General features: G+C 50.5%; 2 protein-coding genes across 2 annotated transcripts; both read right to left on the reverse strand.

Moving 5' to 3' along the window:
- Positions 1 to 5,928: 5,928 nt before the first annotated feature.
- On the reverse strand, positions 5,929 to 7,500 carry LOC134730910 (exonuclease GOR-like; the record flags this gene model as incomplete). The annotated part of the gene is made up of 1 exon (XM_063606583.1): positions 5,929 to 7,500. A coding segment is annotated over one exon (1,572 nt), but the record flags the coding sequence as incomplete, so codon positions are not given.
- Positions 7,501 to 14,569: 7,069 nt separating this feature from the next.
- LOC134730911 (exonuclease GOR-like) lies at positions 14,570 to 16,306 on the reverse strand (the record flags this gene model as incomplete). Its single annotated transcript, XM_063606584.1, has 1 exon — positions 14,570 to 16,306. A coding segment is annotated over exon 1 (1,737 nt), but the record flags the coding sequence as incomplete, so codon positions are not given.
- Between the last annotated feature and the right edge of the window lie 8,896 nt (positions 16,307 to 25,202).

Raw genomic sequence — 25,202 nt, forward strand, 5'->3', positions numbered from 1 at the left:
GCCTGGCTCTGCTCCTCTCCCAACTGGCGGCTTCAATGAGTGCCGCGGCCGCCACCCGTCGCCTTTATAGACGCACAGGGCAGAGTGGGTGGGACTTCTCCTTGATAGGTTGGTGCTTCCATCCAATCACACTGAGCCTCATCTTCCACCAGACTCCAGCTTGGGAATGCCTCAAGGGGTGCACTAATGGAATCAACTGGAACTCCTGGTTGCTAACCTTGGAGCTAGGTTGCTTTTCCTGAGTTAATTAACTGTCCCTGCAGGGCAGTCCTATAATGGCTACTGGAATTGGGCCACCTAGGATTCATTTCAGCGTCAGGGAGTTTGGTCAACTTGCTTGGGCCCACACAGCACCCCATGGAGCCAGGACTGGGCCAGCAGTCTGCTGCATGCTGCAGGGCAGGATCTCTCTGGGGTTGCGTTTCCCTGCTCTCTGCACTCCTCCGCTGCGGGCAAATTGAGGACAGGAAGTGGACCGCACCCACTTCTCTCCCACGACTTGGGCAATGTTCAACACAGGGGTTCTTCAAAAGGTTCATAGAAAATGCACATGGTGAAGAAACTATGCATGGGTTTCCACTGGTTTGCACTCAAATAAACTTGTCCGAACTTCTTATAACCTTTCTGAACTAGATCGAGTTTGAGGCACTGAGAAGGATGAGACATCCACTGAAAAGGACTCCTATCAGAGCAACATGAATTCCACGAAAATTGCAGCAAGAGCAAACATCAAATTTCTGGTGAAGCTTGGGTGGAAGAATGAAGAAATCATTGATGTTTTCACAAAAGCTTCTAAGGACACTACCCCAAAGAAATGAACTCTTTACGAATGTATAGCTTGTTTCAAGAAGAGGTGAGAAGATGTGGGAGATGAATCCTGCAGTGGCTGTGAAAACCACTGTGCCCAGATCAGCTGCAGTTACGACGAGAGCTATCAGTGGAAATTTTAAACAGGAGGGATCACGATCCTGACGCATCCCTCTGACAAATTGTAACCGGAAGTTGGAACATGGCTTTACCAATATGACCTCGAAGGCAAAGCATCATCAAAGCGACGGCTACCGAGAGGTGGCAGTGGTCCAGTCAAAGGAAAAGGAGGCCAGTCAGGAGCCAACATCATGGCATCAGTGTTTTGGGACACTCAAGGCATTTTGCTTGTTGACTTTCTGAAGGGCCAAACATCTGCTTATTAGGAGAGTGTTCCGAGAAGCTTAGAGAAAGCTTTGGTAGAAACATGCTGGGAAAGTCTCACTAGATCCCTGTTCACCACCTCAGTGCTCTGCTCATTCCTCTCATCAAACAAGGGCAATTGTGTCAGTTTCAATGGGCAGTCCTTAGGAATGCACCTTACGGGCTGCTTTCATTCCTTCTAAATTCTTTTTGTTTCCTAATTATACAAAGTCTCCTTGCCTTGCTTGGAAAGATGAGAGAAAGTCTCCTTGCCTTGCTTGGACAGATGAGAGATGAGATCCTCCTCTTCTCTCCCAGGACAGAATGGTCAGACTTGAGTTTCCTTTCTCCTCACTCTTCTCCTCCTTGAGGGAGGTGCTGTGCCGGACAGACCTGCTCCCGTGTCTAGACACGGGTAGACTCGTTGAAGATCCTCACAGGCAATCCTCCTTGGGGTCAAAGGGGAAGGATTTATTTCTTCAGGGCTCAGTAGTCCTCATCCTTACGCGCACCTTCACCAGCCCAGGGCAGGGTAGCGGAGGGTGAAAGGGCGTGGCTCACAGCCCGTTTCTTCCGCTCGGGCGTCTCCTGGGAGGAACCCTTGTCCAGTGAGCGGGTCTTCGTCTCCACCAAATTCCCTAGGGGGACATTTCTGGCAGCCCTTCTTGTTCAGCAGCTTACGGGGGTCAGGTGGACCTCTGCTAGGCACCAGCCTGAAGCCCTTACTCCATTTCAGCTATTTTGGCAGTTGCCTAGGTGACTTTTGAACCTCATTACCCAGAACAGCCAACGGAGGAGGGGTGAAAAGAGTGGCCGTCTGGGTTTGCCGCATCGTGCTGCCTTAGAGGAGTTGTGCAGTCTTCGGTTGTGTGATACTTCACCTGGCTGATTTCTGGGAATGCCTCCACAAATTCGCTAAATTCAGTAGCTTTTGCCTTCCAAGATTCACCTGGTTGGTGTGTTGCACCCATTCACTAGTCATTTACATTAGGTATATCTCTTAATGCTATCCCTCCCCCTCCCCCCGCCCATGACAGGCCCCGGTGTGTGATGTTCCCCTTTCTGTGTCCAAGCGTTCTCATACTTCAATTCCCACCTATGAATGAGAACATGCGGTGTTTGCTTTCTTTGTCCTTGCGATAGTTTGCTAAGAATGATGGTTTCCAGCTTCATCCGTGTCCCTCCAAAGGGGATGAACTCATGCTTTTTCATGGCTGCATAGTATTCCATGGTGTATTTGTGCCACATTTTCTTAATCCAGTCTATCATTGATGGACATCTGGGTTGGTTCCAAGTCTTTGCTACTGTGAATGGTGCCGCAATAAACATACGTCTGCGTGTGTCCTTTCAGAAGCATGATTTCTAATCCTATGGGTATATATACCCAGCAATGGGATGGCTGGGTCAAATGGTATTTCTATTTCGAGATCCTTGAGGATTCGCCACACTATCTTCCACTACCGTTGAACTAGTTTACAGTCCCACCAACAGTGTAAAAGTGTTCCTATTTGTCCACTACCTCTCCAGCACCTGTTGTTTCCTGACTTTTTAATGATCGCTATTCTAACTGGTGTGAGATGATATCTCATTGCGGATTTGATTTGCATTTCTCTGATGGCCAGTTTTGATGAGCATTTTTTCATGTGTCTGTTGGCTGCATAAATGTCTTCTTTTGAGAAGTGTCTCTTCATATCCTTCCCCCACTTGTTGATGGGCTTGTTTGGTTTTTCTTGTAACTCTGTTTGAGGTCTTAGTAGATTCTGGATATTAGCCTTTTGTCAGATGAGTAGATTGCAAAAATTTTCTCCCTTTCTGCAGGATGCCTGTTCACTCTCATGGGACTTTCTTTAGCTATGCAGAACGTCTTTAGTGTAATTAGATGCTGTTTGTCAATGTTGGCTTTCGTTGCCATTGCTTTTGGCGTTTTAGACATGAGGTCCTTGCCCATGCCTTTGTCCTCAATGGTATTGGCTGGGTTTTCTCCTAGGGTTTGTATGGTTTAAGATCTAACATTTAAGTCTTTCATCTGTCTTGAATTAATTTTTGTACAAGGTGTAAGGAAGGGATCCGATATCAGCTTTCGACATATGGCTAGCCTGTTTTCCCAGCACCATTTTTTTAAATAGGGAATCCTTTCCCCATTTCTTGTTTTTGTCAGGTTTGTCAAAGATCAGATGGTTGTAGATGTGTCGTATTATTTCTGAGGGCTCTATTCTGTTCCATTGGTCTACGGTAACCAAAACGGCAACCGATAGCATGCTCTTTGGTTACTGTAGCCTTCTACTGTAGCTTGAAGTCGGACAGCTTGATGCCTCCATCTTTGTTCTTTTGGCTTAGGATTATGTTGGCAGTGGGGGCCGTTTTGTGGTTCCATATGAGCTTTAAAGCAGTTTTTTCCAGTTCTGTGAAGAAAGTCATTGGTAGTTTGATGGGGATGGCATTGAATCTATAATTTACCTTGGGCAGTATGGCCATTTTCACGATATTGATTCTTCCAATCCGTGATGGTGGAATATTCTTCCATTTGTTTGTCTCCTCTTTTAGTTCGTGGAGCAATGCTTTGTAGTTCTCCTTGAAGAGGTCCTTCACATCCCTTGTTAGTTGGATTCCTAGGCATTTTATTCTCTTTGAAGCAATTGTGAATGGGAGCTCACTCATGATTTGGCTCTCTGTTTGCCTCTTATTGGTGTATAAGAATGCTTGTGATTTTTGCACCTCGATTTTGTATCCTGAGACTTTGCTGAAGTTGCTTATCAGCTTAAGGAGATTTTGGACTGAGACGATGGGGTTTTCTAAATATTCAATCATGTCATCTGCAAACAGGGACAATTTGACTTCCTCTTTTCCTAATTGATTTCTCTTTATTTCTTTCTCCTGCCTGATTGCCCTGGGCAGAAGTTCCAACACTATGTTGAATAGGAGTGGTGAGAGAGGGCATCCCTGTCTTGTGGCAGTTTGCAAAGGGAATGCTTCCACTTTTTGCCCATTCAGTATGATATTGGCTGTGGGTTTGCCCTAAATAGCCCGTATTATTTTGGGAGATGTCCCATCAATACCTAATTTATTGAGAGTTTTTGGCATGAAGGGCTGTTGAATTTTGTCGAAGGCCTTTTCTGCATCTGTTGAGATAATCACGTGGTTTCTGTCTTTGGTCCTGATTATACGCTGGATTATGTTTATTGTTTTGCATATGTTGGACCAGCCTTGCATGTCAGGGATGAAGCCCACTTCATCATGATGGATAAGCTCTTTGATGTGCTGCTGGATTCGGTTTTCCAGTATTTTATGGAGGATTTTCCCATCGATGTTCCTCAGGGACATAGGCCTAAAATTCTCTTTTTGGGTTGTGTCTCTCTCAGGCTTTGGGATCAGGATGATGCCGGCCTCATGAAATGAGTGAGGGAGGATTCCCTCTTTTTCTGTTGATTGGAATAGTTTCAGAAGGCATGGTACCAGCTCCTCCTTGTCCTTCTGGTAGAATTCGGCTGTGAATCCGTCTGGTCCTGGAGTTTTATTGCTTGATAGGCTGTTAATTATTGCCTCAATTTCAGAGCCTGTTAGTGGTCTACTCAGGCATTCAACTTCTTCCTGGTTTACTCTGGGGAGGTTGTATGCGTCCAGGAATTTATCCATTTCTTCTAGATTTTCTAGTTCATTAGCTTAGAGGTGCTGATAGTATTGTCTGATGGTAGTTTGTATTTCTGTGGGATCGGTGGTGATATCCCCTTTATCATTTTTTACTGCATCTGTTTGATTCTTCTTTCTTTTCTTCTTTCTTAGTCTTGCTAGTGCTCTATCAATTTTGTTGATCACTGCAAAAAACCCGCTCCTGGATTCATTGATTTGTTGAAGGGTTTATTGTGTCTCTATCTCCATCAGTTCTGCTCGGATCTTAGTTATTTCTTGCCTTCTGCTAGTTTTTGAATGTGTTTGCTCTTGCTTCTCTCATTCTTTTAATGGTGATGTTAGGGTATGCATTTTTGATTTTTCCTGCTTTCTCTCGTGGGCAATTAGTGCTATAAATTTCCCTCTACACACTGCTTTAAATGTGACGCAGAGATTCTGGTATGTTGTGCCTTTGTTTTCATTGGTTTCAGAGAATATCTTTCTTTCTCCCTTCATTTCGTTATGTACCCAGTACTCATTAAGGAGCAGGGTGTCCGGTTTCCATGCAGTTGAGCGGTTTTGAGTGAGTTTCTTTATCCTGAGGTCTACTTTGATTGCAATGTGGTCTGAGAGACCGTTTGTAGTAATTTCTGTTATTTTACATTTACTGAGGAGTGCTTTACTTCCAACTATGTGGTCAATGTGGAAATAAGTGTGATGTGGTGCTGAGAAGCATGTATATTCTGTGGATTTGGGGTGGAGCGTTCTGTAGATGTCTCCTAGGTCCGCTTGGTGCAGAGCTGAGTTCAATTCCTGGATATCCTTTTTAGATTTCTGTCTCGTTGGTCTGTCTAATGTTTACAGAGGGCTGTTAAAGTTTCCCATGATTATGATGTGGGAGTCTAAGTCTCTTTTGATCACACTTTAAAGATCAAAAGGTAGAAGCGCAAAGACATTATCTGTGCAATATTAGAAACCTAGTAAGTGGTGGAATTTGGCCTTGAACCCAGATATCTAACTCCAGAGCCTAAGTGCTTCACCCACCTCACTGTGGTGCCTCTCGAGAAAAACAGGTAAGCACACATTCAGAAAGCTGGTGGGCCGGGGGGCTGGCCTTGTACTCAGAGGCCATGGAAGTCCCACGTGGGGTGGCTAGTGGTGTAAGGACAGAGGTCTCGGATGGGCAGAGGGATGTGGACAGGCGCGAGGGGGCGCGGCAGGGACTCGGGGGACTGGGAGTGGCGGCTCGGTGCTGCGGGAGGCGATTAGTGGAAGGACAGAGGTCTGGGAAGGGCAGAGGGATGGGGACAGGCCCGAGGGTCCGCGGCAGGGATTCCGGGGGACTGGGAGTGGCCGGTTGGGGTTACTCTTGGCTTTTTGCCCTCTCCTGCCGTCGACTGCTCCGGTTTCTTTGGCCTTGCGGCGAGGTGGACAGGGTGAGCTCTCGGGACTGATGGCGGTTGTGGAAGGGGCCTGGGGCCAAGGACAGGCCAGGGCGGCGGGAGAGGCGGACCGGTGGCGTGGCTGGATCTGGGCGCGCTGTCGGACCTTCCACATCACCAGCTGCAGGCAGGCGTTTGCGTCCTCGCTGGAGTTGTGGCCGTCCTGGCTGTCCTGGATGATCTGTCCCAGGTAGTCGGCCGCGAGATTCCTGAGGGAACGCTTGTAGGGGAAACCCAGGTAGTGCGGGAAGAGCACGGCCGTGTCCACCACGGTGCTGTGGATGAGCTTCAGGGCCAGCAGATCGCTCTCCAGGCTGTGCCCGATGAGGATGGTTTGGGCGCTGAAAAAGCTCAGCAGGATGGCTTGCACTTGGGGCAAGGTGATGCTCGTCTTGGCGACGTCGGCCTCGGTGACTCCGGAAAACCTGGTGTTGTAGTCCACGATCTCGTTGTCGGGCTTGACGAAGGTGTCGTACACCACTCGCATGTCGGCGTCCACCACGGTGACGCGGGTCAGCTCTAGGCCATGCGTGGTGTAGCACATCTCACAGTCCAAGGCGTAGATTCCTGGATAAGCGTCTCTGGACAACTCTTTCTTGAAGGTCTCCACGAAGCCATCGAGGCTGTCCTTGCGGCCGTCCCGCACGTGCTGCTTTGCCACCTGGCAGCCCACAGAGCCAGGAGCAGCTGCACAGCAGGTGTACTGGCTAACCCGGCCTCCAGCCACCTGGCTCGAGCGGACCCGCCCCCAGTGATAATAACACAACTGGTCGCGTACACAGCGGCCCGAGGAGGACACCAGGTACTCGGTGCCACAACGGCAGCAGACCCTGCAGGAGGAGTCGCCGGGCCCCTTCCCCTGGCCAGTGAAGAGGACGGCGCCTCCGGGCCGCTCGGGGTGCGGGAAGGGGTAGCCGTTCTCCTCGAGCTGGTCCTGGCTGAGCAGGAACTCCTGGAGGCGGCTGTACAGGGCGGCCCTGCTGAGGCCCGGCATGGAGCTGGGGGTCAGGCCCTTCAGTCTCTTGAGGGTGTTCAGGACCACGTTCAGGTACCTGTTCTTGTTGGGGCTGCAGTCGTAGGCCACCTTCTCCTCGTTCAGCGCCTTCTCCTCGGCCTCCTGCTTGGAGGCGCAGAACTTGAGACACTCTTCGGTGAACAGTTGGAGATAGCCTCGGCGGAGGACGGTGGGGACTTGGCACCCAGACCTTCGGAGGACAATAGGTTTCTTCAAACTCGGTAAGGATGGACGACGGACGATTCGCTTAGAGCTGATGGTGGTGGTGGTCTTGCATGCCATCCCTGACCTGTTGCGCGTCTTCCCTGGCTGTCTGCCGACCTTGGAGCCACTGGAGCGTTGGCTGCTGCTGGCCACGCGGGTTCTCTTGGCATCTGTGCAACCTGTGACCAAGCAAGGGCTGGAAGACTGGGCGATCGTCTTCCTCTTCCTGGGGGCTGAGATGCGGACTCCCGAGGGCCTCTCTGTCAGCCTTGGGGCGGCTGGCAAGCAGCAGGCCGATCCCCTCTGTGCAGGGAAGTAGCACGCCTCCGTCACCACCTTGGGACACGCTGGGGGCACCGCCGGACCCCTGTTCTGGGGCTCCGCCTGGATGTCCACAAATGCGGAGGCCTGGTTGTGCATCCTTGGCACCCGGAGCCCGAAGCTCTGGGCAGGCTGATGAGAGGGCAGGGGGAATTCTGGAGCCTCGAGGGCCGCCTCCTCGGCCACCTTCTTAGCTTCTGGGTATCCAGGTGGGAACCAGCAGGGAGCTGTGGCTCGCAACATCTTGCTGCCTTCGGGAGCACCGGCCTGGCTCTGCTCCGCTCCCAACTGGCGGCTTCTTGCCTCCAGGGCCGCCTCCTCGGCCACCTTCTTAGCTTCTGGGTATCCAGGTGGGAACCAGCAGGGAGCTGTGGCTCGCAACATCTTGCTGCCTTCGGGAGCACCGGCCTGGCTCTGCTCCGCTCCCAACTGGCGGCTTCTTGCCTCCAGGGCCGCCTCCTCGGCCACCTTCTTAGCTTCTGGGTATCCAGGTGGGAACCAGCAGGGAGCTGTGGCTCGCAACATCTTGCTGCCTTCGGGAGCACCGGCCTGGCTCTGCTCCTCTCCCAACTGGCGGCTTCAATGAGTGCCGCGGCCGCCACCCGTCGCCTTTATAGACGCACAGGGCAGAGTGGGTGGGACTTCTCCTTGATAGGTTGGTGCTTCCATCCAATCACACTGAGCCTCATCTTCCACCAGACTCCAGCTTGGGAATGCCTCAAGGGGTGCACTAATGGAATCAACTGGAACTCCTGGTTGCTAACCTTGGAGCTAGGTTGCTTTTCCTGAGTTAATTAACTGTCCCTGCAGGGCAGTCCTATAATGGCTACTGGAATTGGGCCACCTAGGATTCATTTCAGCGTCAGGGAGTTTGGTCAACTTGCTTGGGCCCACACAGCACCCCATGGAGCCAGGACTGGGCCAGCAGTCTGCTGCATGCTGCAGGGCAGGATCTCTCTGGGGTTGCGTTTCCCTGCTCTCTGCACTCCTCCGCTGCGGGCAAATTGAGGACAGGAAGTGGACCGCACCCACTTCTCTCCCACGACTTGGGCAATGTTCAACACAGGGGTTCTTCAAAAGGTTCATAGAAAATGCACATGGTGAAGAAACTATGCATGGGTTTCCACTGGTTTGCACTCAAAGAAACTTGTCCGAACTTCTTATAACCTTTCTGAACTAGATCGAGTTTGAGGCACTGAGAAGGATGAGACATCCACTGAAAAGGACTCCTATCAGAGCAACATGAATTCCACGAAAATTGCAGCAAGAGCAAACATCAAATTTCTGGTGAAGCTTGGGTGGAAGAATGAAGAAATCATTGATGTTTTCACAAAAGCTTCTAAGGACACTACCCCAAAGAAATGAACTCTTTACGAATGTATAGCTTGTTTCAAGAAGAGGTGAGAAGATGTGGGAGATGAATCCTGCAGTGGCTGTGAAAACCACTGTGCCCAGATCAGCTGCAGTTACGACGAGAGCTATCAGTGGAAATTTTAAACAGGAGGGATCACGATCCTGACGCATCCCTCTGACAAATTGTAACCGGAAGTTGGAACATGGCTTTACCAATATGACCTCGAAGGCAAAGCATCATCAAAGCGATGGCTACCGAGAGGTGGCAGTGGTCCAGTCAAAGGAAAAGGAGGCCAGTCAGGAGCCAACATCATGGCATCAGTGTTTTGGGACACTCAAGGCATTTTGCTTGTTGACTTTCTGAAGGGCCAAACATCTGCTTATTAGGAGAGTGTTCCGAGAAGCTTAGAGAAAGCTTTGGTAGAAACATGCTGGGAAAGTCTCACTAGATCCCTGTTCACCACCTCAGTGCTCTGCTCATTCCTCTCATCAAACAAGGGCAATTGTGTCAGTTTCAATGGGCAGTCCTTAGGAATGCACCTTACGGGCTGCTTTCATTCCTTCTAAATTCTTTTTGTTTCCTAATTATACAAAGTCTCCTTGCCTTGCTTGGAAAGATGAGAGAAAGTCTCCTTGCCTTGCTTGGACAGATGAGAGATGAGATCCTCCTCTTCTCTCCCAGGACAGAATGGTCAGACTTGAGTTTCCTTTCTCCTCACTCTTCTCCTCCTTGAGGGAGGTGCTGTGCCGGACAGACCTGCTCCCGTGTCTAGACACGGGTAGACTCGTTGAAGATCCTCACAGGCAATCCTCCTTGGGGTCAAAGGGAAAGGATTTATTTCTTCAGGGCTCAGTAGTCCTCATCCTTACGCGCACCTTCACCAGCCCAGGGCGGGGTAGCGGAGGGTGAAAGGGCGTGGCTCACAGCCCGTTTCTTCCGCTCGGGCGTCTCCTGGGAGGAACCCTTGTCCAGTGAGCGGGTCTTCGTCTCCACCAAATTCCCTAGGGGGACATTTCTGGCAGCCCTTCTTGTTCAGCAGCTTACGGGGGTCAGGTGGACCTCTGCTAGTCACCAGCCTGAAGCCCTTACTCCATTTCAGCTATTTTGGCAGTTGCCTAGGTGACTTTTGAACCTCATTACCCAGAACAGCCAACGGAGGAGGGGTGAGAAGAGTGGCCGTCTGGGTTTGCCGCATCGTGCTGCCTTAGAGGAGTTGTGCAGTCTTCGGTTGTGTGATACTTCACCTGGCTGATTTCTGGGAATGCCTCCACAAATTCGCTAAATTCAGTAGCTTTTGCCTTCCAAGATTCACCTGGTTGGTGTGTTGCACCCATTCACTAGTCATTTACATTAGGTATATCTCTTAATGCTATCCCTCCCCCTCCCCCCGCCCATGACAGGCCCCGGTGTGTGATGTTCCCCTTTCTGTGTCCAAGCGTTCTCATACTTCAATTCCCACCTATGAATGAGAACATGCGGTGTTTGCTTTCTTTGTCCTTGCGATAGTTTGCTAAGAATGATGGTTTCCAGCTTCATCCGTGTCCCTCCAAAGGGGATGAACTCATGCTTTTTCATGGCTGCATAGTATTCCATGGTGTATTTGTGCCACATTTTCTTAATCCAGTCTATCATTGATGGACATCTGGGTTGGTTCCAAGTCTTTGCTACTGTGAATGGTGCCGCAATAAACATACGTCTGCGTGTGTCCTTTCAGCAGCATGATTTCTAATCCTATGGGTATATATACCCAGCAATGGGATGGCTGGGTCAAATGGTATTTCTATTTCGAGATCCTTGAGGATTCGCCACACTATCTTCCACTACCGTTGAACTAGTTTACAGTCCCACCAACAGTGTAAAAGTGTTCCTATTTGTCCACTACCTCTCCAGCACCTGTTGTTTCCTGACTTTTTAATGATCGCTATTCTAACTGGTGTGAGATGATATCTCATTGCGGATTTGATTTGCATTTCTCTGATGGCCAGTTTTGATGAGCATTTTTTCATGTGTCTGTTGGCTGCATAAATGTCTTCTTTTGAGAAGTGTCTCTTCATATCCTTCCCCCACTTGTTGATGGGCTTGTTTGGTTTTTCTTGTAACTCTGTTTGAGGTCTTAGTAGATTCTGGATATTAGCCTTTTGTCAGATGAGTAGATTGCAAAAATTTTCTCCCTTTCTGCAGGATGCCTGTTCACTCTCATGGGAGTTTCTTTAGCTATGCAGAACGTCTTTAGTGTAATTAGATGCTGTTTGTCAATGTTGGCTTTCGTTGCCATTGCTTTTGGCGTTTTAGACATGAGGTCCTTGCCCATGCCTTTGTCCTCAATGGTATTGGCTGGGTTTTCTCCTAGGGTTTGTATGGTTTAAGATCTAACATTTAAGTCTTTCATCTGTCTTGAATTAATTTTTGTACAAGGTGTAAGGAAGGGATCCGATTTCAGCTTTCGACATATGGCTAGCCTGTTTTCCCAGCACCATTTTTTTAAATAGGGAATCCTTTCCCCATTTCTTGTTTTTGTCAGGTTTGTCAAAGATCAGATGGTTGTAGATGTGTCGTATTATTTCTGAGGGCTCTATTCTGTTCCATTGGTCTACGGTAACCAAAACGGCAACCGATAGCATGCTCTTTGGTTACTGTAGCCTTCTACTGTAGCTTGAAGTCGGACAGCTTGATGCCTCCATCTTTGTTCTTTTGGCTTAGGATTATGTTGGCAGTGGGGGCCGTTTTGTGGTTCCAGATGAGCTTTAAAGCAGTTTTTTCCAGTTCTGTGAAGAAAGTCATTGGTAGTTTGATGGGGATGGCATTGAATCTATAATTTACCTTGGGCAGTATGGCCATTTTCACGATATTGATTCTTCCAATCCGTGATGGTGGAATATTCTTCCATTTGTTTGTCTCCTCTTTTAGTTCGTGGAGCAATGCTTTGTAGTTCTCCTTGAAGAGGTCCTTCACATCCCTTGTTAGTTGGATTCCTAGGCATTTTATTCTCTTTGAAGCAATTGTGAATGGGAGCTCACTCATGATTTGGCTCTCTGTTTGCCTCTTATTGGTGTATAAGAATGCTTGTGATTTTTGCACCTCGATTTTGTATCCTGAGACTTTGCTGAAGTTGCTTATCAGCTTAAGGAGATTTTGGACTGAGACGATGGGGTTTTCTAAATATTCAATCATGTCATCTGCAAACAGGGACAATTTGACTTCCTCTTTTCCTAATTGATTTCTCTTTATTTCTTTCTCCTGCCTGATTGCCCTGGGCAGAAGTTCCAACACTATGTTGAATAGGAGTGGTGAGAGAGGGCATCCCTGTCTTGTGGCAGTTTGCAAAGGGAATGCTTCCACTTTTTGCCCATTCAGTATGATATTGGCTGTGGGTTTGCCCTAAATAGCCCGTATTATTTTGGGAGATGTCCCATCAATACCTAATTTATTGAGAGTTTTTGGCATGAAGGGCTGTTGAATTTTGTCAAAGGCCTTTTCTGCATCTGTTGAGATAATCACGTGGTTTCTGTCTTTGGTCCTGATTATACGCTGGATTATGTTTATTGTTTTGCATATGTTGGACCAGCCTTGCATGTCAGGGATGAAGCCCACTTCATCATGATGGATAAGCTCTTTGATGTGCTGCTGGATTCGGTTTTCCAGTATTTTATGGAGGATTTTCCCATCGATGTTCCTCAGGGACATAGGCCTAAAATTCTCTTTTTGGGTTGTGTCTCTCTCAGGCTTTGGGATCAGGATGATGCCGGCCTCATGAAATGAGTGAGGGAGGATTCCCTCTTTTTCTGTTGATTGGAATAGTTTCAGAAGGCATGGTACCAGCTCCTCCTTGTCCTTCTGGTAGAATTCGGCTGTGAATCCGTCTGGTCCTGGAGTTTTATTGCTTGATAGGCTGTTAATTATTGCCTCAATTTCAGAGCCTGTTAGTGGTCTACTCAGGCATTCAACTTCTTCCTGGTTTACTCTGGGGAGGTTGTATGCGTCCAGGAATTTATCCATTTCTTCTAGATTTTCTAGTTCATTAGCTTAGAGGTGCTGATAGTATTGTCTGATGGTAGTTTGTATTTCTGTGGGATCGGTGGTGATATCCCCTTTATCATTTTTTACTGCATCTGTTTGATTCTTCTTTCTTTTCTTCTTTCTTAGTCTTGCTAGTGCTCTATCAATTTTGTTGATCACTGCAAAAAACCCGCTCCTGGATTCATTGATTTGTTGAAGGGTTTATTGTGTCTCTATCTCCATCAGTTCTGCTCGGATCTTAGTTATTTCTTGCCTTCTGCTAGTTTTTGAATGTGTTTGCTCTTGCTTCTCTCATTCTTTTAATGGTGATGTTAGGGTATGCATTTTTGATTTTTCCTGCTTTCTCTCGTGGGCAATTAGTGCTATAAATTTCCCTCTACACACTGCTTTAAATGTGACGCAGAGATTCTGGTATGTTGTGCCTTTGTTTTCATTGGTTTCAGAGAATATCTTTCTTTCTCCCTTCATTTCGTTATGTACCCAGTACTCATTAAGGAGCAGGGTGTCCGGTTTCCATGCAGTTGAGCGGTTTTGAGTGAGTTTCTTTATCCTGAGGTCTACTTTGATTGCAATGTGGTCTGAAAGACCGTTTGTAGTAATTTCTGTTATTTTACATTTACTGAGGAGTGCTTTACTTCCAACTATGTGGTCAATGTGGAAATAAGTGTGATGTGGTGCTGAGAAGCATGTATATTCTGTGGATTTGGGGTGGAGCGTTCTGTAGATGTCTCCTAGGTCCGCTTGGTGCAGAGCTGAGTTCAATTCCTGGATATCCTTTTTAGATTTCTGTCTCGTTGGTCTGTCTAATGTTTACAGAGGGCTGTTAAAGTTTCCCATGATTATGATGTGGGAGTCTAAGTCTCTTTTGATCACACTTTAAAGATCAAAAGGTAGAAGCGCAAAGACATTATCTGTGCAATATTAGAAACCTAGTAAGTGGTGGAATTTGGCCTTGAACCCAGATATCTAACTCCAGAGCCTAAGTGCTTCACCCACCTCACTGTGGTGCCTCTCGAGAAAAACAGGTAAGCACACATTCAGAAAGCTGGTGGGCCGGGGGGCTGGCCTTGTACTCAGAGGCCATGGAAGTCCCACGTGGGGTGGCTAGTGGTGTAAGGACAGAGGTCTCGGATGGGCAGAGGGATGTGGACAGGCGCGAGGGGGCGCGGCAGGGACTCGGGGGACTGGGAGTGGCGGCTCGGTGCTGCGGGAGGCGATTAGTGGAAGGCCAGAGGTCTGGGAAGGGCAGAGGGATGGGGACAGGCCCGAGGGTCCGCGGCAGGGATTCCGGGGGACTGGGAGTGGCCGGTTGGGGTTACTCTTGGCTTTTTGCCCTCTCCTGCCGTCGACTGCTCCGGTTTCTTTGGCCTTGCGGCGAGGTGGACAGGGTGAGCTCTCGGGACTGATGGCGGTTGTGGAAGGGGCCTGGGGCCAAGGACAGGCCAGGGCGGCGGGAGAGGCGGACCGGTGGCGTGGCTGGATCTGGGCGCGCTGTCGGACCTTCCACATCACCAGCTGCAGGCAGGCGTTTGCGTCCTCGCTGGAGTTGTGGCCGTCCTGGCTGTCCTGGATGATCTGTCCCAGGTAGTCGGCCGCGAGATTCCTGAGGGAACGCTTGTAGGGGAAACCCAGGTAGTGCGGGAAGAGCACGGCCGTGTCCACCACGGTGCTGTGGATGAGCTTCAGGGCCAGCAGATCGCTCTCCAGGCTGTGCCCGATGAGGATGGTTTGGGCGCTGAAAAAGCTCAGCAGGATGGCTTGCACTTGGGGCAAGGTGATGCTCGTCTTGGCGACGTCGGCCTCGGTGACTCCGGAAAACCTGGTGTTGTAGTCCACGATCTCGTTGTCGGGCTTGACGAAGGTGTCGTACACCACTCGCATGTCGGCGTCCACCACGGTGACGCGGGTCAGCTCTAGGCCATGCGTGGTGTAGCACATCTCACAGTCCAAGGCGTAGATTCCTGGATAAGCGTCTCTGGACAACTCTTTCTTGAAGGTCTCCACGAAGCCATCGAGGCTGTCCTTGCGGCCGTCCCGCACGTGCTGCTTTGCCACCTGGCAGCCCACAGAGCCAGGAGCAGCTGCACAGCAGGTGTACTGGCTAACCCGGCCTCCAGCCACCTGGCTCGAGCGGACCCGCCCCCAGTGATAATAACACAACTGGTCGCGTACACAGCGGCCCGAGGAGGACACCAGGTACTCGGTGCCACAACGGCAGCAGACCCTGCAGGAGGAGTCGCCGGGCCCCTTCCCCTGGCCAGTGAAGAGGACGGCGCCTCCGGGCCGCTCGGGGTGCGGGAAGGGGTAGCCGTTCTCCTCGAGCTGGTCCTGGCTGAGCAGGAACTCCTGGAGGCGGCTGTACAGGGCGGCCCTGCTGAGGCCCGGCATGGAGCTGGGGGTCAGGCCCTTCAGTCTCTTGAGGGTGTTCAGGACCACGTTCAGGTACCTGTTCTTGTTGGGGCTGCAGTCGTAGGCCACCTTCTCCTCGTTCAGCGCCTTCTCCTCGGCCTCCTGCTTGGAGGCGCAGAACTTGAGACACTCTTCGGTGAACAGTTGGAGATAGCCTCGGCGGAGGACGGTGGGGACTTGGCACCCAGACCTTCGGAGGACAATAGGTTTCTTCAAACTCGGTAAGGATGGACGACGGACGATTCGCTTAGAGCTGATGGTGGTGGTGGTCTTGCATGCCATCCCTGACCTGTTGCGCGTCTTCCCTGGCTGTCTGCCGACCTTGGAGCCACTGGAGCGTTGGCTGCTGCTGGCCACGCGGGTTCTCTTGGCATCTGTGCAACCTGTGACCAAGCAAGGGCTGGAAGACTGGGCGATCGTCTTCCTCTTCCTGGGGGCTGAGATGCGGACTCCCGAGGGCCTCTCTGTCAGCCTTGGGGCGGCTGGCAAGCAGCAGGCCGATCCCCTCTGTGCAGGGAAGTAGCACGCCTCCGTCACCACCTTGGGACACGCTGGGGGCACCGCCGGACCCCTGTTCTGGGGCTCCGCCTGGATGTCCACAAATGCGGAGGCCTGGTTGTGCATCTGGGGCACCCGGAGCCCGAAGCTCTGGGCAGGCTGATGAGAGGGCAGGGGGAATTCTGGAGCCTCGAGGGCCGCCTCCTCGGCCACCTTCTTAGCTTCTGGGTATCCAGGTGGGAACCAGCAGGGAGCTGTGGCTCGCAACATCTTGCTGCCTTCGGGAGCACCGGCCTGGCTCTGCTCCGCTCCCAACTGGCGGCTTCTTGCATCCAGGGCCGCCTCCTCGGCCACCTTCTTAGCTTCTGGGTATCCAGGTGGGAACCAGCAGGGAGCTGTGGCTCGCAACATCTTGCTGCCTTCGGGAGCACCGGCCTGGCTCTGCTCCGCTCCCAACTGGCGGCTTCTTGCCTCCAGGGCCGCCTCCTCGGCCACCTTCTTAGCTTCTGGGTATCCAGGTGGGAACCAGCAGGGAGCTGTGGCTCGCAACATCTTGCTGCCTTCGGGAGCACCGGCCTGGCTCTGCTCCTCTCCCAACTGGCGGCTTCAATGAGTGCCGCGGCCGCCACCCGTCGCCTTTATAGACGCACAGGGCAGAGTGGGTGGGACTTCTCCTTGATAGGTTGCTGCTTCCATCCAATCACACTGAGCCTCATCTTCCACCAGACTCCAGCTTGGGAATGCCTCGAGGGGTGCACTAATGGAATCAACTGGAACTCCTGGTTGCTAACCTTGGAGCTAGGTTGCTTTTCCTGAGTTAATTAACTGTCCCTGCAGGGCAGTCCTATAATGGCTACTGGAATTGGGCCACCTAGGATTCATTTCAGCGTCAGGGAGTTTGGTCAACTTGCTTGGGCCCACACAGCACCCCATGGAGCCAGGACTGGGCCAGCAGTCTGCTGCATGCTGCAGGGCAGGATCTCTCTGGGGTTGCGTTTCCCTGCTCTCTGCACTCCTCCGCTGCGGGCAAATTGAGGACAGGAAGTGGACCGCACCCACTTCTCTCCCACGACTTGGGCAATGTTCAACACAGGGGTTCTTCAAAAGGTTCATAGAAAATGCACATGGTGAAGAAACTATGCATGGGTTTCCACTGGTTTGCACTCAAATAAACTTGTCCGAACTTCTTATAACCTTTCTGAACTAGATCGAGTTTGAGGCACTGAGAAGGATGAGACATCCACTGAAAAGGACTCCTATCAGAGCAACATGAATTCCACGAAAATTGCAGCAAGAGCAAACATCAAATTTCTGGTGAAGCTTGGGTGGAAGAATGAAGAAATCATTGATGTTTTCACAAAAGCTTCTAAGGACACTACCCCAAAGAAATGAACTCTTTACGAATGTATAGCTTGTTTCAAGAAGAGGTGAGAAGATGTGGGAGATGAATCCTGCAGTGGCTGTGAAAACCACTGTGCCCAGATCAGCTGCAGTTACGACGAGAGCTATCAGTGGAAATTTTAAACAGGAGGGATCACGATCCTGACGCATCCCTCTGACAAATTGTAACCGGAAGTTGGAACATGGCTTTACCAATATGACCTCGAAGGCAAAGCAACATCAAAGCGACGGCTACCGAGAGGTGGCAGTGGTCCAGTCAAAGGAAAAGGAGGCCAGTCAGGAGCCAACATCATGGCATCAGTGTTTTGGGACACTCAAGGCATTTTGCTTGTTGACTTTCTGAAGGGCCAAACATCTGCTTATTAGGAGAGTGTTCCGAGAAGCTTAGAGAAAGCTTTGGTAGAAACATGCTGGGAAAGTCTCACTAGATCCCTGTTCACCACCTCAGTGCTCTGCTCATTCCTCTCATCAAACAAGGGCAATTGTGTCAGTTTCAATGGGCAGTCCTTAGGAATGCACCTTACGGGCTGCTTTCGTTCCTTCTAAATTCTTTTTGTTTCCTAATTATACAAAGTCTCCTTGCCTTGCTTGGAAAGATGAGAGAAAGTCTCCTTGCCTTGCTTGGACAGATGAGAGATGAGATCCTCCTCTTCTCTCCCAGGACAGAATGGTCAGACTTGAGTTTCCTTTCTCCTCACTCTTCTCCTCCTTGAGGGAGGTGCTGTGCCGGACAGACCTGCTCCCGTGTCTAGACACGGGTAGACTCGTTGAAGATCCTCACAGGCAATCCTCCTTGGGGTCAAAGGGGAAGGATTTATTTCTTCAGGGCTCAGTAGTCCTCATCCTTACGCGCACCTTCACCAGCCCAGGGCGGGGTAGCGGAGGGTGAAAGGGCGTGGCTCACAGCCCGTTTCTTCCGCTCGGGCGTCTCCTGGGAGGAACCCTTGTCCAGTGAGCGGGTCTTCGTCTCCACCAAATTCCCTAGGGGGACATTTCTGGCAGCCCTTCTTGTTCAGCAGCTTACGGGGGTCAGGTGGACCTCTGCTAGTCACCAGCCTGAAGCCCTTACTCCATTTCAGCTATTTTGGCAGTTGCCTAGGTGACTTTTGAACCTCGTTACCCAGAACAGCCAACGGAGGAGGGGTGAGAAGAGTGGCCGTCTGGGTTTGCCGCATCGTGCTGCCTTAGAGGAGTTGTGCAGTCTTCGGTTGTGTGATACTTCACCTGGCTGATTTCTGGGAATGCCTCCACAAATTCGCTAAATTCAGTAGCTTTTGCCTTCCAAGATTCACCTGGTTGGTGTGTTGCACCCATTCACTAGTCATTTACATTAGGTATATCTCTTAATGCTATCCCTCCCCCTCCCCCCGCCCATGACAGGCCCCGGTGTGTGATGTTCCCCTTTCTGTGTCCAAGCGTTCTCATACTTCAATTCCCACCTATGAATGAGAACATGCGGTGTTTGCTTTTTTTGTCCTTGCGATAGTTTGCTAAGAATGATGGTTTCCAGCTTCATCCGTGTCCCTCCAAAGGGGATGAACTCATGCTTTTTCATGGCTGCATAGTATTCCATGGTGTATTTGTGCCACATTTTCTTAATCCAGTCTATCATTGATGGACATCTGGGTTGGTTCCAAGTCTTTGCTACTGTGAATGGTGCCGCAATAAACATACGTCTGCGTGTGTCCTTTTAGCAGCATGATTTCTAATCCTATGGGTATATATACCCAGCAATGGGATGGCTGGGTCAAACGGTATTTCTATTTCGAGATCCTTGAGGATTCGCCACACTATCTTCCACTACCGTTGAACTAGTTTACAGTCCCACCAACAGTGTAAAAGTGTTCCTATTTGTCCACTACCTCTCCAGCACCAGTTGTTTCCTGACTTTTTAATGATCGCTATTCTAACTGGTGTGAGATGATATCTCATTGCGGATTTGATTTGCATTTCTCTGATGGCCAGTTTTGATGAGCATTTTTTCATGTGTCTGTTGGCTGCATAAATGTCTTCTTTTGAGAAGTGTCTCTTCATATCCTTCCCCCACTTGTTGATGGGCTTGTTTGGTTTTTCTTGTAACTCTGTTTGAGGTCTTAGTAGATTCTGGATATTAGCCTTTTGTCAGATGAGTAGATTGCAAAAATTTTCTCCCTTTCTGCAGGATGCCTGTTCACTCTCATGGGAGTTTCTTTAGCTATGCAGAACGTCTTTAGTGTAATTAGGTGCTGTTTGTCAATGTTGGCTTTCGTTGCCATTGCTTTTGGCGTTTTAGACATGAGGTCCTTGCCCATGCCTTTGTCCTCAATGGTATTGGCTGGGTTTTCTCCTAGGGTTTGTATGGTTTAAGATCTAACATTTAAGTCTTTCATCTGTCTTGAATTAATTTTTGTACAAGGTGTAAGGAAGGGATCCGATTTCAGCTTTCGACATATGGCTAGCCTGTTTTCCCAGCACCATTTTTTTAAATAGGGAATCCTTTCCCCATTTCTTGTTTTTGTCAGGTTTGTCAAAGATCAGATGGTTGTAGATGTGTCGTATTATTTCTGAGGGCTCTATTCTGTTCCATTGGTCTACGGTAACCAAAACGGCAACCGATAGCATGCTCTTTGGTTACTGTAGCCTTCTACTGTAGCTTGAAGTCGGACAGCTTGATGCCTCCATCTTTGTTCTTTTGGCTTAGGATTATGTTGGCAGTGGGGGCCGTTTTGTGGTTCCAGATGAGCTTTAAAGCAGTTTTTTCCAGTTCTGTGAAGAAAGTCATTGGTAGTTTGATGGGGATGGCATTGAATCTATAATTTACCTTGGGCAGTATGGCCATTTTCACGATATTGATTCTTCCAATCCGTGATGGTGGAATATTCTTCCATTTGTTTGTCTCCTCTTTTAGTTCGTGGAGCAATGCTTTGTAGTTCTCCTTGAAGAGGTCCTTCACATCCCTTGTTAGTTGGATTCCTAGGCATTTTATTCTCTTTGAAGCAATTGTGAATGGGAGCTCACTCATGATTTGGCTCTCTGTTTGCCTCTTATTGGTGTATAAGAATGCTTGTGATTTTTGCACCTCGATTTTGTATCCTGAGACTTTGCTGAAGTTGCTTATCAGCTTAAGGAGATTTTGGACTGAGACGATGGGGTTTTCTAAATATTCAATCATGTCATCTGCAAACAGGGACAATTTGACTTCCTCTTTTCCTAATTGATTTCTCTTTATTTCTTTCTCCTGCCTGATTGCCCTGGGCAGAAGTTCCAACACTATGTTGAATAGGAGTGGTGAGAGAGGGCATCCCTGTCTTGTGGCAGTTTGCAAAGGGAATGCTTCCACTTTTTGCCCATTCAGTATGATATTGGCTGTGGGTTTGCCCTAAATAGCCCGTATTATTTTGGGAGATGTCCCATCAATACCTAATTTATTGAGAGTTTTTGGCATGAAGGGCTGTTGAATTTTGTCGAAGGCCTTTTCTGCATCTGTTGAGATAATCACGTGGTTTCTGTCTTTGGTCCTGATTATACGCTGGATTATGTTTATTGTTTTGCATATGTTGGACCAGCCTTGCATGTCAGGGATGAAGCCCACTTCATCATGATGGATAAGCTCTTTGATGTGCTGCTGGATTCGGTTTTCCAGTATTTTATGGAGGATTTTCCCATCGATGTTCCTCAGGGACATAGGCCTAAAATTCTCTTTTTGGGTTGTGTCTCTCTCAGGCTTTGGGATCAGGATGATGCCGGCCTCATGAAATGAGTGAGGGAGGATTCCCTCTTTTTCTGTTGATTGGAATAGTTTCAGAAGGCATGGTACCAGCTCCTCCTTGTCCTTCTGGTAGAATTCGGCTGTGAATCCGTCTGGTCCTGGAGTTTTATTGCTTGATAGGCTGTTAATTATTGCCTCAATTTCAGAGCCTGTTAGTGGTCTACTCAGGCATTCAACTTCTTCCTGGTTTACTCTGGGGAGGTTGTATGCGTCCAGGAATTTATCCATTTCTTCTAGATTTTCTAGTTCATTAGCTTAGAGGTGCTGATAGTATTGTCTGATGGTAGTTTGTATTTCTGTGGGATCGGTGGTGATATCCCCTTTATCATTTTTTACTGCATCTGTTTGATTCTTCTTTCTTTTCTTCTTTCTTAGTCTTGCTAGTGCTCTATCAATTTTGTTGATCACTGCAAAAAACCCGCTCCTGGATTCATTGATTTGTTGAAGGGTTTATTGTGTCTCTATCTCCATCAGTTCTGCTCGGATCTTAGTTATTTCTTGCCTTCTGCTAGTTTTTGAATGTGTTTGCTCTTGCTTCTCTCATTCTTTTAATGGTGATGTTAGGGTATGCATTTTTGATTTTTCCTGCTTTCTCTCGTGGGCAATTAGTGCTATAAATTTCCCTCTACACACTGCTTTAAATGTGACGCAGAGATTCTGGTATGTTGTGCCTTTGTTTTCATTGGTTTCAGAGAATATCTTTCTTTCTCCCTTCATTTCGTTATGTACCCAGTACTCATTAAGGAGCAGGGTGTCCGGTTTCCATGCAGTTGAGCGGTTTTGAGTGAGTTTCTTTATCCTGAGGTCTACTTTGATTGCAATGTGGTCTGAGAGACCGTTTGTAGTAATTTCTGTTATTTTACATTTACTGAGGAGTGCTTTACTTCCAACTATGTGGTCAATGTGGAAATAAGTGTGATGTGGTGCTGAGAAGCATGTATATTCTGTGGATTTGGGGTGGAGCGTTCTGTAGATGTCTCCTAGGTCCGCTTGGTGCAGAGCTGAGTTCAATTCCTGGATATCCTTTTTAGATTTCTGTCTCGTTGGTCTGTCTAATGTTTACAGAGGGCTGTTAAAGTTTCCCATGATTATGATGTGGGAGTCTAAGTCTCTTTTGATCACACTTTAAAGATCAAAAGGTAGAAGCGCAAAGACATTATCTGTGCAATATTAGAAACCTAGTAAGTGGTGGAATTTGGCCTTGAACCCAGATATCTAACTCCAGAGCCTAAGTGCTTCACCCACCTCACTGTGGTGCCTCTCGAGAAAAACAGGTAAGCACACATTCAGAAAGCTGGTGGGCCGGGGGGCTGGCCTTGTACTCAGAGGCCATGGAAGTCCCACGTGGGGTGGCTAGTGGTGTAAGGACAGAGGTCTCGGATGGGCAGAGGGATGTGGACAGGCGCGAGGGGGCGCGGCAGGGACTCGGGGGACTGGGAGTGGCGGCTCGGTGCTGCGGGAGGCGATTAGTGGAAGGCCAGAGGTCTGGGAAGGGCAGAGGGATGGGGACAGGCCCGAGGGTCCGCGGCAGGGATTCCGGGGGACTGGGAGTGGCCGGTTGGGGTTACTCTTGGCTTTTTGCCCTCTCCTGCCGTCGACTGCTCCGGTTTCTTTGGCCTTGCGGCGAGGTGGACAGGGTGAGCTCTCGGGACTGATGGCGGTTGTGGAAGGGGCCTGGGGCCAAGGACAGGCCAGGGCGGCGGGAGAGGCGGACCGGTGGCGTGGCTGGATCTGGGCGCGCTGTCGGACCTTCCACATCACCAGCTGCAGGCAGGCGTTTGCGTCCTCGCTGGAGTTGTGGCCGTCCTGGCTGTCCTGGATGATCTGTCCCAGGTAGTCGGCCGCGAGATTCCTGAGGGAACGCTTGTAGGGGAAACCCAGGTAGTGCGGGAAGAGCACGGCCGTGTCCACCACGGTGCTGTGGATGAGCTTCAGGGCCAGCAGATCGCTCTCCAGGCTGTGCCCGATGAGGATGGTTTGGGCGCTGAAAAAGCTCAGCAGGATGGCTTGCACTTGGGGCAAGGTGATGCTCGTCTTGGCGACGTCGGCCTCGGTGACTCCGGAAAACCTGGTGTTGTAGTCCACGATCTCGTTGTCGGGCTTGACGAAGGTGTCGTACACCACTCGCATGTCGGCGTCCACCACGGTGACGCGGGTCAGCTCTAGGCCATGCGTGGTGTAGCACATCTCACAGTCCAAGGCGTAGATTCCTGGATAAGCGTCTCTGGACAACTCTTTCTTGAAGGTCTCCACGAAGCCATCGAGGCTGTCCTTGCGGCCGTCCCGCACGTGCTGCTTTGCCACCTGGCAGCCCACAGAGCCAGGAGCAGCTGCACAGCAGGTGTACTGGCTAACCCGGCCTCCAGCCACCTGGCTCGAGCGGACCCGCCCCCAGTGATAATAACACAACTGGTCGCGTACACAGCGGCCCGAGGAGGACACCAGGTACTCGGTGCCACAACGGCAGCAGACCCTGCAGGAGGAGTCGCCGGGCCCCTTCCCCTGGCCAGTGAAGAGGACGGCGCCTCCGGGCCGCTCGGGGTGCGGGAAGGGGTAGCCGTTCTCCTCGAGCTGGTCCTGGCTGAGCAGGAACTCCTGGAGGCGGCTGTACAGGGCGGACCTGCTGAGGCCCGGCATGGAGCTGGGGGTCAGGCCCTTCAGTCTCTTGAGGGTGTTCAGGACCACGTTCAGGTACCTGTTCTTGTTGGGGCTGCAGTCGTAGGCCACCTTCTCCTCGTTCAGCGCCTTCTCCTCGGCCTCCTGCTTGGAGGCGCAGAACTTGAGACACTCTTCGGTGAACAGTTGGAGATAGCCTCGGCGGAGGACGGTGGGGACTTGGCACCCAGACCTTCGGAGGACAATAGGTTTCTTCAAACTCGGTAAGGATGGACGACGGACGATTCGCTTAGAGCTGATGGTGGTGGTGGTCTTGCATGCCATCCCTGACCTGTTGCGCGTCTTCCCTGGCTGTCTGCCGACCTTGGAGCCACTGGAGCGTTGGCTGCTGCTGGCCACGCGGGTTCTCTTGGCATCTGTGCAACCTGTGACCAAGCAAGGGCTGGAAGACTGGGCGATCGTCTTCCTCTTCCTGGGGGCTGAGATGCGGACTCCCGAGGGCCTCTCTGTCAGCCTTGGGGCGGCTGGCAAGCAGCAGGCCGATCCCCTCTGTGCAGGGAAGTAGCACGCCTCCGTCACCACCTTGGGACACGCTGGGGGCACCGCCGGACCCCTGTTCTGGGGCTCCGCCTGGATGTCCACAAATGCGGAGGCCTGGTTGTGCATCTGGGGCACCCGGAGCCCGAAGCTCTGGGCAGGCTGATGAGAGGGCAGGGGGAATTCTGGAGCCTCGAGGGCCGCCTCCTTGGCCACCTTCTTAGCTTCTGGGTATCCAGGTGGGAACCAGCAGGGAGCTGTGGCTCGCAACATCTTGCTGCCTTCGGGAGCACCGGCCTGGCTCTGCTCCGCTCCCAACTGGCGGCTTCTTGCATCCAGGGCCGCCTCCTCGGCCACCTTCTTAGCTTCTGGGTATCCAGGTGGGAACCAGCAGGGAGCTGTGGCTCGCAACATCTTGCTGCCTTCGGGAGCACCGGCCTGGCTCTGCTCCGCTCCCAACTGGCGGCTTCTTGCCTCCAGGGCCGCCTCCTCGGCCACCTTCTTAGCTTCTGGGTATCCAGGTGGGAACCAGCAGGGAGCTGTGGCTCGCAACATCTTGCTGCCTTCGGGAGCACCGGCCTGGCTCTGCTCCTCTCCCAACTGGCGGCTTCAATGAGTGCCGCGGCCGCCACCCGTCGCCTTTATAGACGCACAGGGCAGAGTGGGTGGGACTTCTCCTTGATAGGTTGGTGCTTCCATCCAATCACACTGAGCCTCATCTTCCACCAGACTCCAGCTTGGGAATGCCTCAAGGGGTGCACTAATGGAATCAACTGGAACTCCTGGTTGCTAACCTTGGAGCTAGGTTGCTTTTCCTGAGTTAATTAACTGTCCCTGCAGGGCAGTCCTATAATGGCTACTGGA

Source organism: Pan paniscus, chromosome 7 (assembly GCF_029289425.2).
Source record: "Pan paniscus chromosome 7, NHGRI_mPanPan1-v2.0_pri, whole genome shotgun sequence".
Taxonomy (NCBI): Eukaryota; Metazoa; Chordata; class Mammalia; order Primates; family Hominidae; genus Pan; species Pan paniscus.